This window comes from Canis lupus, chromosome 12 (genome assembly GCF_048164855.1).
Source record: "Canis lupus baileyi chromosome 12, mCanLup2.hap1, whole genome shotgun sequence".
In the NCBI taxonomy this organism is placed as follows: domain Eukaryota; kingdom Metazoa; phylum Chordata; class Mammalia; order Carnivora; family Canidae; genus Canis; species Canis lupus.
In genome coordinates, this window is record NC_132849.1 from 4,821,135 (window position 1) to 4,833,966 (window position 12,832).

Here is a 12,832-nt window from a genome sequence, read left to right on the forward strand (position 1 = left end):
TCATCACCAGGTAAGAATTCCTGATCCCAGATTATCCAGAGAGTAGACAAAAATGTAGAGAAAGGTTCAGGCCTTAAAAATTTTGGCTTCTGAGTCTTTCCTTTCTCTTTTCTCTACCACTGCTAAAAACATCACCTTGTTCTCCTCCACACTGTTTGTCATCTCGTCTATCCTTGGTTTCTTAGTCAGAGGCAACTTCTCTGCTTCTTCCTCTTCTTCAATTACAGTTTCCTCTGCAACCTGACCAGCAGGTACAGTGAGAACTACAAGCCAAAGGACACATAGTCAAACAAAGAGGTTTTGCTTGCTTTATTATTTTTTAAAATATTTTATTTTTATGTAATCTCTATACCCATTGTGGAACTTCAAACTTACACCCTGAGATCAAGAGTCTCAAGCTCCACAGACTAAGCCAGCCAGGCACCCCTGACTGCTTTAAATTAAGAAATAAACTGAAATATATTAGTTGAAATCTTACTATTCATATTTCTTTGGATTTTTTTTTTTTAAGATTTATTTATTTATGATAGAAAGAGAGGCAGAGACACAGGAGGAGGGAGAAGCAGGCTCCATGCCGGGAGCCCGACGTGGGACTCGATCCCGGGACTCCAGGATCACACCCTGGGCCAAAGGCAGGCACTAAACCACTGAGCCACCCAGGGATCCTTCTTTGGATTTTAGAATCAAAAGGTAAAGCATGGCCCTACAGAGAGAAACAGAAAAGATTAGAGAGGCAGATTTGGAAGCCATACAGTTAACACCCAGGTCTGAGGCTCTTATATAAAGATGTGTAACTCTACAGGCACAGTAGTTCAGTCAGTTAAGCGTCCAACTTTGATTTCAGCTGAGGTCATGATATCAGGGTCCCTGCACTGGGCTCCAAGCTGAGTGTGGAGGATGCTTAAATTTCTCTTTCTCCCTGGGCCTACCCCCACTTGCACACATGCATGCACTCTCTCTCTTTAAAATGAAAAAAATCTAACTCTGGGTTAAAAGCTATGGCCAATAAGCTTACAATTCTTCTAATATAACTTGTCTAATGAAGGCCTGATGTCTTTACATAAGATTTTATTTATTTTTTTTAATTTTTTTTTAATTTTTTTTTCTTTCTTTTTTTTTTTTTTTTACATAAGATTTTAAAGAAACTTCACATGAAGGCAGTTTTCTAGTCACTATATTCCAATTTATTTCTCTTCCATAGATAAGTGAAAAAAAGGTCAACACCTACCTATCAGAATAACTAATATTTTAAAAGTGCTAACACCAGATGATAACAGGATATGGAGAAACTGGATAATTCATAAATTGCTGGTGGGAATGAAAAATGGTACAATCACTAGGAAATAATTTGGCAGTTTTTTTAAAAAGATTTATTTATTAATTCATTCAGAGAGAGCGAGGAGAGAGGCAGAGACACAGGCAGAGGGAGAAGCAGGCTCCATGCAGGAAGCCGGATATGGGACTCGATCCCGGGTCTCCAGGATCACACCCCGGGCTGCAGGCGGCGCTAAACCGCTGTGCCACCGGGGCTGCCCAATTTGGCAGTTTCTTACAAAACTAAACATGTACTTAGCATGCAACCCAGCAACTGCACCTCTGGGCATTTATCCCAGAGAACTGAAAATTTATGTTCCCATAAAACATGTACACTATTGGTCATAACAGCTTTGTTCATTGATAACCAAAAACTAGAAACAACTTAAATGTCCTTCAATGAATGGTTAAACAAAATATGGTAATCCACATCATGGATACTATTCAGCAATAAAAAGGAATGAACTATTGATACAAACAGTAACTTGGATAGATTTTAAGGGAATTATGCCGAGAGAAAAAAAGCAAATCTCCCAAGATTCCATATTACATGATTCCATTTATAATATTATTTTTTTTTTTTACTTTTTGTTTTTATTATGTACTACATTAATACACTGCATAACCTTCTAGAAGGGGTAGATGAACCATAACCGAGGTATTTTTCATCAATCAGGAAAATGCTTCCTTAATCGATATTCTCCAAACCCTTTGACACATAGTAAGGATTAACTCCAGAGACTCGCCTATCTCTTTGCATCAAACTCCACTGATATGGATAATAGGCAACCCTTTTTTCCTTGCCCCCGTTAGTGAACCTGTGGATGTGCGCCGTGGCTATGCCGGGGATGACCAAGCACACGGCCATGACGCCGATCCCGGGCAGAATCTCGAACCACATCGCACCGCGGTTGGCAGGGCCAAACCCTTCCTTCCCCACCCCCGGCAAAGGTGACCGTGCCTCCCATTTATAATATTCTTGAAATGACAAAAGTACAGAGGTAGAAAACAAATTAGTGATTGCCAAAGGTTAGGAATGAGGTGGGAAGGGAGGTAGCTGTGGATATAAAAGGAGCACAAGGGGGCAGCCCGGGTGGCTTAGCGGTTTAGTGCCACCTTTGGTCCAGGACATGATCCTGGAGACCCAGGATGGGGATTGAGTCCCAAATCGGGCTCCCTGTAGGGAACTTGCTTCTCCCTCTGCCTTTCTCCTCTGCCTCTCTGTGTGTGTGTGTGTCTCTCATGGATAAATGAATAAAATCTTTGAGGGAAAAAAAAAAGGAGCACAAGGGATCCTTAGGATCGAACTTTTTTTTTTTTTTTTTTTTCAAAGACAGAGAAGAGAGTGAGGGGATCCCTGGGTAGCTCAGCAGTTTAGTGCCTGCCTTCGGCCCAGGGCATGATCCTGAGGTCCTGGGATCGAGTCCCATGTTGGGTTCCCTGCATGGGACTCTGCCTGTATCTCTGCCTCTCTCTCTCTGTGTCTCTCATGAATAAATAAAGTCAACATTTTGGTGACTAAATGTAGTAAACCAACCCTCCTCTTTTCAAACTCCAATAGATTTTTTTTAGAGAGAGAGAGAGAGTACAAGTGGAGTTAGGGGGAGCGGCAGAGGGAGAGGGAGAGAGGGAATCTTAAACAGGCTCCATGTCCAGCGTGAAGCCTAAGGCAGGGCTCGATCTCACCACCCCGAGATCATGACCTAAGCCAAAATCCAGAGTCAGACATTTAACCAACTGAGCCACCCAGGTGCTCCCAAACTCCAATATTTTTAAGGAATAAAGTTTTAATGATTAGTTTCTTTTTAAAAACAAAATTTACTGATGTATTTCTTGAATTCATATGGCTCAAAAATTAAATTATAAAAGCACATATAGTGAAAAGCCTCCTATCCATCCCCAGCTACTGAGGTACCCTCTCAGGAGGCAAAGAATATTATCAATGTTATTCTTGAATGTTCCTTCAGAGATGGTTTAAGTCTATGAACATATTAGCAAATATACATATATTTCCCCCCTTTAAAATATAAATGAGGGATCCCTGGGTGGCGCAGCGGTTTAGCGCCTGCCTTTGGCCTAGGGCGTGATCCTGGAGACCCAGGATCGAATCCCATGTTGGGCTCCTGGTGCATGGAACCTGCTTCTCCCTCTCCCTGTGTCTCTGCCTCTCTCTCTGTGTGATTATCATAAATAAATAAAAAATTAAAATAAAATAAAATAAAATAAAATAAAATAAAATAAAATAAAATAAAATAAAAATGAATATATAAATGTAGCATATTCTACACACTGTCCTGTGTCTTACTCTCTTGTTAAGTGTGTGTTACTCACTTATTATGGTTTGGGGGATGAAGACCATGCTAGTATATAAGCCATTTCCTCATTGTTTTCAATAACTGCATAGTTTTCTAACGTATGCGTGTACTATAATTTCTTTATCTAGTTCCCATGTGACATATACTTAGGTTCTTTTTATTTTGTATTTTTTATTGGAGTATAGTTGATCTACAATGTTACATTAGTTTCAGGTACAACACAGTGACTCAACTTGTCTATACACTATGTTCACCACAAGTATAGCTACCACCTACTTAGGTTCTTTTTAATCTTGGATAATTACAAATAATGCTGTAACGAATAGCTTTGTATATATTTCATTTCTGTGTGTGAATATAAATTCTTAGAATTTTTTAGTTCTTTAGAACTTTGATAGATACTGGGAGCAGCTAGGTGGCTCAATTGGTTAAATGTCTGCCTTTGGCTCAGGTCAGGATCTCAAGGTCCTGGGACTGAGCCCTGCCGGTTAGGTCCGGTAGGGTGGGGTGGGATCCTGTCGGGCTTCCTGCTCAGCAGGGAGTCTGCTTCTCCCTCTGCCCTGCCCCCCTGCTTGTGTGCTCTCTCTCTCAAATTAATAAAATCTTAAAAAATACATATATTGATAGATAATAGATAATTTAGAGAATACATTAATTTACACTCTCAGCAGTGATTTTTTTTTCTTTTTTTTTTTTTTAGATTTTATTTTTAAGTATACACCCAACATGGAGCTAGAACTTACAACTCTGAGATCAAGAATCACATGCTTTGGGCAGCCCCGGTGGCGCAGCGGTTTGGTGCTGCCTGCAGCCTGGGGTATGATCCTGGAGACCAGGGATTGAGTCCCACATCAGGCTCCCTGCATGGAGCCTGCTTCTCCCTCTGCCTGTGTCTCTGCCTCTCTCTCTGTGTTTATGAATAAATAAATAAAATCTTAAAAAAAAAAAAAAGAATCACATGCTTTAATGACTGAGCCAGCCAGTAATTTATTGTAAGAGTGCCTATTTCCTCATACCTTGACAACACAGTGTTATAATGGTATCTCAGTGCAGTACTGATTTGCATTTTTCTTGCTATATATGAAGTAAGTTGAACATATTTCCATATTTTTAAGACCCATCAGTGTTTTCTGTGAACTACTGGTTCATATTGTTTCCTCTTTTTCCTACCAGACTTTTGGCCTTTACTCACAAATCTTATATGTGTTAGGGAAATTAGGCTTTGTTGGCCTAGTTTCTCTCTTTCTTTCTTGGAGCCAACCTGGAATCTGGCACTCTTCTAGTCCCACTATTTAAAAATTAATGCCTCATTTTTAGAGGAATGTGGAATGTCTAAAATATCTTTCCATAAACACTTTGTTGAATGGGATAACTCACCTTGCTGTCCATCTTGCATAGTTACAATAAATGGCTGGCCAATGCTTCCAGTAGGGATTGCAGTTTGGATATTACCCAGAGGGACTCCATCAGTTACTATAGTGATGACCCTTTGGCCTCCGCTCCCCACAACTTGCTGGATTGATGAGTCAACAGAATTTCCCTCTATGATTTCCTCTGAATTAGCTAGAGATGACAAAAATGAATTTGAAATTTCAGCTTTTTTAAAAATAAGAGTACAACAATTTCAGCCTCCTTGAAATTGCTAATATCAGTGATAGGAAAACTAGGAAAAAGAAGTTAGGTTTAAGTTTCTAAAGCAAGTTCTTGTGAACAATGCTAAGTCAGTTGAGAAAAGAAAATAGTGAATGCAATAGAATAGTATTTTCTAAAATGTCTTCATGAGTTATTAATAGCTTTCACTAAGGATAGGTTCTATGCACAAATGCACTTTCAAAATGCCAGTTTATTTATTTATTTTTTTTTCAAAATGCCAGTTTATGCTTAAATTTTTTGTTTACTTTGTAAGAAGTATCAGAAACTCCAATAGGCTAATGAGCCCTATGATTCTCCAATAGAGGATAAGATATGCTGAGTTTCCCCAGCATGTTTGATCTTGGAATTCCTTTTTCAAAAAGCATCTTGAAAGTCCAAACAAATCTATGAAGCTTAGAAAAATAATTACAGAGTAGATCTATTTCTATAAGAAAATAGAAGTATTTACAGTGAATTAACAAAATAACGTGTCAAGCAGTCATTGATGAAGTCTGACAAACACAAATGGTAGGTGGTTTCTTTCTTTTATGTGACAGATAAACAATAATATTAATCGCAACTAACACTGACTACTTACAATGTAGCCAGTATCTTTCTAAGAATTTCATATATATTATGTTGAATCAAGATTTTCAGTTTGGATGGAATGCCTGGGTGGCTCAGTGGTTGAGCATCTGCCTTAAGCTCAGGGTGTGATCCCAGGTCTGGGATTGAGTCCCACATCAGGCTCCTTCTGAGGAGCCTGCTTCTCCCTCTGTCTATGTCTCTTGTCTCTGTCTCTCTCTCTCTCTCTGTGTCTCTAATGAATAAATAAATAAAATCTTAAAAAAAAAAAAAAGATTTTCAGTTTGGTAATTAAAAGGGGAGAGAGGGTGCCTGGCTAGCTCAGTCAGAAGAGCATATGACTCCTGATCTTGGGGTGGTGAGTTCAAGCCCCATATTGGGTGCAGAGATTACTTAAATAAATAAAACTTTAAAAAAGATTTTCAGTTTGGTTAGTCAATACCCCCAATAATTATTAGGCAAAAGGATTCCTACTATTCCACTTCAGAATTTTTCTATCTAAAGAGTCACAGGTAGGAGTGCCTGGGTGGCTCAGTCTGTTAAGCATCTGCCTTTGGCTCAGATCATGATCTTGGTGTCCTGGGATCAAGTCCCACATTGGGCTCCCGGCTCAGCAGTGAGACTGCCTCTCCCACTCCTTCTGCTGTTCCCCCTGCTTGTGCTCTTTGGCTCTCTACCTATGTGTCAAATAAATGAATAAAATCTTTTAAAAAATTAATTAAAAAAATAAAGAGTCACAGGTAGAAAGAACTTTGCACTAAGTGGGGTATGGACTATCCACCAAGAGACACATTCAGGTGGTTTAATGGAAATAGAGCATTTGCATCTATTAAAAACAACAGTTAAATGTTATAGCTGAAAAGACCTCAAGAGATAATCTGATCCAACCATCCAACCTCAGCTAAAGATGAGGAGATTGAGACCTGGGGAAGTTAAGTAATTTATCCAAAATCAAAAAGCAAATCAAGGGGGATCCCTGGGTGGCTCAGCGGTTTAGCGTCTGCCTTCAGCCCAGGGCATAATCCTGGAGTCCCAGGATCAAGTCCCATGTCGGGTTCCCTGCATGGAGCCTGCTTCTCCCTCTGCCCCTCTGTCTCTCTGTGTCTCTCATAAATAAATAAAATATTTTTTTAAAAAAAGCAAATCAAAATAAGAAGCATGAGTTTAGGACATTGCTTTTTTCCCTCTGCCATGCTGCTCACTCATACATGTCTGAATAAAGATCTTTATGATCGCTGCCAGTTGGAAAATAGGATTGGAGGAATGCTCTCACCGCCCAAATGTCAATGGCAGAAAGAAAGCAGAACAATCTGCTTTCATTTATGATGGAGCAGACTGCTCCAGAAAGATTCCTAGATGACTATTTAGCCCTACCCATGACTATTTGCCCCCACTTACATGAAACCCTAAGCCTTCTCCCCACAGGCTACCAGCTCTGGCTAAGTGACTTGAAACTTTTTTGTTCTGAATATCAGAAGGCCACTATACAGCATATATCAGTCCAACTCCATTGGAAATGCCAAAATATCATCTCTAGTGAAAATAAAAGCAAATAACCCTGAAGCACACAGAAGAAGTATCAGTTTCCTACATATTTTGATGCTTTTTAAAAATATAGTTTATTTATTTATTTATTCATAAGAGATACAGAGAGAGGCAGAGACAGAGGCAGAGGGAGAAGCAGGCTCCCCACAGGGAGCCCAATGTGGGACTTGATCCCAGGACCCCATGATCAGGACCCGAGCCAAAGGCAGATGCTCAACTAGTGAGCTACCCAGGTGACCCAGATGCTTTAAATACAACATATCTAAGCTACTATTTTGAATCACTCTATGATAGCATCAGTCAAAACAAAACAGAGTATTTCCCAAATAATTGCTAACAGAAGACTAAACATTTCAATCTGAAGCAACTGGAGTCAGGGAAAAACAAACTTGAAACTGCAAAAATACAACAAATAACTCAGTCGTTCTCTAATATTATTCAGCCATCTGATTATGTTGCTTAGTGATTTTTCTTTCTGATGCTCAATGACTCTACATTCCTTTTTCCTAGATGTCTCTAGTTAACCATAATTCTTTCATATTTCATGCAAATTAAATCTGCTGGAAATGTAAAAATAAAAGAAACGGCAGTTCACTCAGCAGCTGTCCCTTACCTAACTGTAGCTCTGTGGGAGTTGGACAGGGGGACTGATGCCTCAGCAAGAGCTGCAAGGGTGGCCAAGTACTGAGATGGTAGGATTTGACAAGTGTGCTGAGGAGGCATGGGGGTCACCTATTTTGGTAAAAAAGGCAAATGAGGTCTGGTGGAGAGAATAAATAGAGGTGAACTGAAACTGGCTTTTAGGGCAGCCTGGGTGGCTTGGTGGTTTGGCGCCACCTTCGGCCCAGGGCCGGATCCTGGAGACTCGGGATCGGGTCCTGCATCGGGCTCCCTGCATGGAGCCTGCTTCTCCCTCTGCCTGTGTCTCTGCTTCTCTCTCTCTCTCTGTGTCTCTCATGAATAAGTAAGTAAAATCTTTAAAGAAAAAAAAAATGAAACTGGCTTTTATCAAATCAAAAACCTCAGCTTTAAAAAAAGAAAAAAAAAAAACCTCAGCTTTTCATTCTGATTGTCCTTCCTCTTGCTCTCCAATACAGACTGGTATAAACCAATGATCATAGTGTTAACACTCCTGGAAGGTTTAGAAAGTTTCTCCTTTAAAATGGATTAAGGTAATATGGTTGGTATAGGGCCACTATATTCCCCACATTTGCTCTTTTTTTTTTTTTTTTTAAGCACTGATAGTGCTGAGCATTAGGAGCCAACAGACCACAAGTGCCGCCTACTCCCTAGGCTGGCTGTACAGAGCTATCCCTGGCAGCAGGCAGTAAGCACACACAGCATGCCTTAACCTAAACTACATGATGCTGAGGGAAGAGAGCCTGCTGGTTCTTTTTTTTTTTTTTTTTTTTTTCTTTGACCCTGCTGGTTCTTTACTTAACCATACTGCATCTATCCAACAGTCTTCTTACCTAGACAGGCAAGAAGGAATAACCTTTAGTGTAAGGATGGTTAAAGACTGGATATTTCATTTATTGAATATCAAAGAGTAGTACAACTGATTCATGCTAAAAAAAAAATTACCTACTGTAGTTATGTCATGATGTGCTTTTTAAAAAACTTTGTTTATAACCTTTTCTTCTGGGCAGCCCAGGTGGCTCAGCGGTTTGGTCGCTGACTTCAGCCCAGGGCATGATCCTGGAGACCCAGGATCTAGTCCCACATCGGGCTCCCTGTGAGGAGCCTGCTTCTCCCTCTGCCTGTGTCTCTGTCTCTCTCTCTCTGTTTCTCATGAAAATAAATAAAATTTTTAAAAAATAATAACCTGGGATCCCTGGGTGGCGCAGCGGTTTAGCGCCTGCCTTTGGCCCAGGGCGCGATCCTGGAGACCCGGGATCGAATCCCACATCGGGCTCCCGGTGCATGGAGCCTGCTTCTCCCTCTGCCTGTGTCTCTGCCTCTCTCTCTCTCTCTCTCTCTCTCTGTGTGTGACTATCATAAATAAATAAAAAAAATAAATAAAATAAATAAATAAAAAATAATAACCTTTTCTTCTTATATCTGTGTGCTATTCTTACAGCTAAGTTCCAGGAGGAAAGTGCATTAGATCTGGCAACAGGCATGCCTAACTTTATGAATCAAAAGTATTACTCAACAGTTTTGCATAAAACTTTTATAAAATGAATTTTATTTCTCTATGTCTTTCATTGTAATTTCAAAGATACTTTTGTGCCAGTTGTGAATTTATTGCCTTTCAACTCCAAATCCAGCCTTCTTTGCCTTGCCTTGTCATACTAAAGCTAGACCCTATCAATATTTCTTGATAGTAAGCATGAAATTAAGTTTTGTCATACAGAATAGTGGCTGCTCCTTATATTGGTTATTCTCGTATTCTTTATGGTTCTCTTCACCTCTTTTTTTTTTTTTTTTTTTTTTTAATTTTTATTTATTTATGATAGTTACAGAGAGAGAGAGGCAGAGACACAGGCAGAGGGAGAAGCAGGCTCCATGCACCGGGAGCCCGACGTGGGACTCGATCCCGGGTCTCCAGGATCGCGCCCTGGGCCAAAGGCAGGCGCCAAACCGCTGCGCCACCCAGGGATCCCTCACCTCTTTTTTTTTTTTAGATTTTATTTATTTATTCATGAGAGACATAGAGAAAGGCAGAGACACAGGCAGAAGGAGAAGCAGGCTTCATGCAGGGACCCGATGCAGGACTTGATCCCAAGACTCCAGGATCACGCCCTGAGCTGAAGGCAGCTGCTCAACCACTAAGCCACCCAGGCATCCTGTTCTCTTCACCTCTTAGTGGTTAATACACTATTACTAATAATTCTTCGCAAATCGTACACGTAAGTTTAGAAATATATAGAAATTATATATATTACATATTATAATAAAATTACACATATCTCCATGTAGTTTTGCCTCCTGACTGTACTCTGATTGATACACCTATCTTATTTTTAAATGTACTCTTAATTTTTTTTAAGATATTATTTTTTTAAGTAAGCTCTACACCCAATGTGGGGCTCAAACTCACAACTCTAAGATGAAGAGTTGCACACTCCACCAACAGAGCCAGCCAGGCACCCCTCTTAATTAAAAAAAAAAAAAAAAATTAAGATTTATTTATTTGAGAGAGAGAGAAGGTATGCACATAAGTTGAGGAAGGGGCAGAGGAAGAAAGAGAATCTCAAGCTGATTCTACCCTGACCCTAATGTGGGGCTCGATCCCATGATCCATGAGATCACAGCTTGAGCCAAAGCCAGAAGCTTTGCCTAGATGCCCCTTAATTTTTTTTAAGATTTCATTTTTAAGGGATCCCTGGGTGGCGCAGCGGTTTGGCGCCTGCCTTTGGCCGGGGGCGCGATCCTGGAGACCCGGGATCGAATCCCACGTCGGGCTCCCGGTGCATGGAGCCTGCTTCTCCCTCCGCCTGTGTCTCTGCCTCTCTCTCTCTCTCTCTCTCTCTGTGTGACTATCATGAATAAAAAATTAAAAAAAAAAAAGATTTCATTTTTAAGATTTTTATATTTGGGGCAGTCCCCGTGGCGCAGCGGTTTAGCACCGCCTGCAGCCTGAGGTGTGATCCTGGAGACCCAGGATCGAGTCCCACCTTGTGCTCCCTGTGTGGAGCCCACTTCTCCCTCTACCTGTGTCTCTGCCTCTCTCTGTCCTCTCTGTGTTTCAAATAAATAAATAAATAAATAAATAAATAAATAAATAAATAAATGTTAAAAAAAAGTTTATTATTTTTTTTAGTAATCTCTACACCCAGTGTGGAGTGTGAACTCACTAACCTGAGATCAAGAGTTGCATACTCTACTGTCTGAACCTGCCAGGTACCCCAGCTACAAATTATTTTCATCAAAGCTTCTGGATGATGACAGTGGCAGTAGGGGATTAGGGTGGAGATAGTAATGATAACCCTGTTTTATTCTTTTTTTTTAAAAAAAAAAAAGATTTTTATTTTTTAATTCATGAGAGACATACAGACAGGCAGAGACATAGGCAGAGGGAGAAGCAGGCTCCCTACAGGAGCCCAATGTGGGACTCGATCCCAGATCCTGAGCCGAAGACAGACACTCAACCACTGAGCCACTCAGGCACCCCAAACAAGGTTGTTATTATTTTACCACAGTTAACACACACACACACACACACACACACACACACACACACACACACATAGGCTGTTTAATTAAAGTTCAAGTAAGCCAAACATCAGTTAGATTACTCAGCTAAAGCAGAATAGCTGAGTAAAACTGCTTCTTGGGATCCCTGGGTGGCGCAGCGGTTTAGCGCCTGCCTTTGGCCCAGGGCGCGATCCTGGAGACCCGGGATCGAATCCCACGTCGGGCTCCCGGTGCTTGGAGCCTGCTTCTCCCTCTGCCTATGTCTCTGCCTCTCTCTCTCTCTCTGTGTGTGACTATCATAAATAAATAAATTAAAAAAAAAAAAACTGCTTCTTGACAAAGCATTGTATACTTTTTCGGACATGATACCCAGCTAAGGGTGTTCTCCCTTTGCTTCAGACATAATGTGTCATCCAACTTCCCTTTAACAGCAAAATGAAGGGGATCCCTGGGTGCCTCAGTGGTTTAGCGCCTGCCTTTTGCCCAGGGTGTGATCCTGGAGTCCCGGGATCAAGTCCCACATCAGGCTCCCTGCATGGAGCCTGCTTCTCTCTCTGCCTGTGTCTCTGCCTCTCTCTCTCTCTCTCTCTCTCTCTCTCTCGGTGTCTCTCATGAATAAATAAATAAAATCTTAGAAAAAAAAGCAAAATGAAGAAAAAACATTTATGAAAAATTGGGTTTAATATTCTGACATACACAGTTGAAACTGGAAAGAGCTGATATAAATTACCTCTTTTAGACTAATCCTGGAGAATTCTAGGAAAAAATTAGGTACTTTATTGTTAAACAGTATTGCTTCCTTTTCCTCAATATAAGACCCAGCACCAAATAAAGTAAAATGTGCATGGATGCTGTTGTTTTGAAATGGCATTATCAATGATGACTCTTGCTACCTACTTAAAATGTGGATTAGATAGAGTCTTCATACCAGGATTTAGGGGAGTGTGCTATAGTAGGCTAGGCAATCTCAGTGAGTTGGTAAAAACTAGATTCAGAAAAAGTAAGTAACTTGTCCAGGTCACACAGGTAGTAAATGTCAGAGCCCAGATTATAATGTAATTCATTAGATTCCAAAGCCTGTACTCTTTATGAAATAACACAAAGCTATTTATGTTACTTTGTAGACTTTGGAGTGCATCCTATGATCCTACAGAAATAGGAAATTCATCTCCATAACTCTTTTATGCACTGATTTATGTTTAATTTAGTCTGCCTTTCTGAACCACTACAGTTTGATGGTAGCACTGATGATCAGTGATATCTTTAGTCACAAATGGAAAACTGAAAGCAAATTTTATAAC

The 12,832-nt window shown here is 40.4% G+C and overlaps 2 protein-coding genes and 1 pseudogene across 15 annotated transcripts in view; 1 reads left to right on the top strand and 2 right to left on the bottom strand.

Moving 5' to 3' along the window:
* The window catches only part of SEMA6C (semaphorin 6C), a 29,709-nt gene extending 25,129 nt beyond the window's left edge, over positions 1-4,580 (top strand). For all 4 annotated transcript variants that reach the window (XR_012004034.1, XR_012004035.1, XR_012004036.1 and 1 more), the window contains one exon: positions 4,330-4,580. The gene's annotated coding sequence lies outside the window, so the exon portion shown is untranslated. The remainder of the gene's footprint in view (positions 1-4,329) is intronic.
* Positions 1-12,832, bottom strand: part of GABPB2 (GA binding protein transcription factor subunit beta 2) — a 34,875-nt gene that overhangs the window by 6,217 nt on the left and 15,826 nt on the right. For 10 of the 11 annotated variants that reach the window (XM_072769231.1, XM_072769221.1, XM_072769223.1 and 7 more), the window contains 2 exons: positions 5,007-5,192; positions 136-263 (listed from right to left, as the gene is read on the bottom strand). In XM_072769231.1, the coding sequence (XP_072625332.1) occupies positions 136-263; positions 5,007-5,192 (314 nt within the window). The remainder of the gene's footprint in view (positions 1-135; positions 264-5,006; positions 5,193-12,832) is intronic. The other variant, XM_072769232.1, reaches the window with a different exon arrangement.
* Positions 1,886-2,290, bottom strand: LOC140600937 (NADH dehydrogenase [ubiquinone] 1 alpha subcomplex subunit 1 pseudogene; annotated as a pseudogene).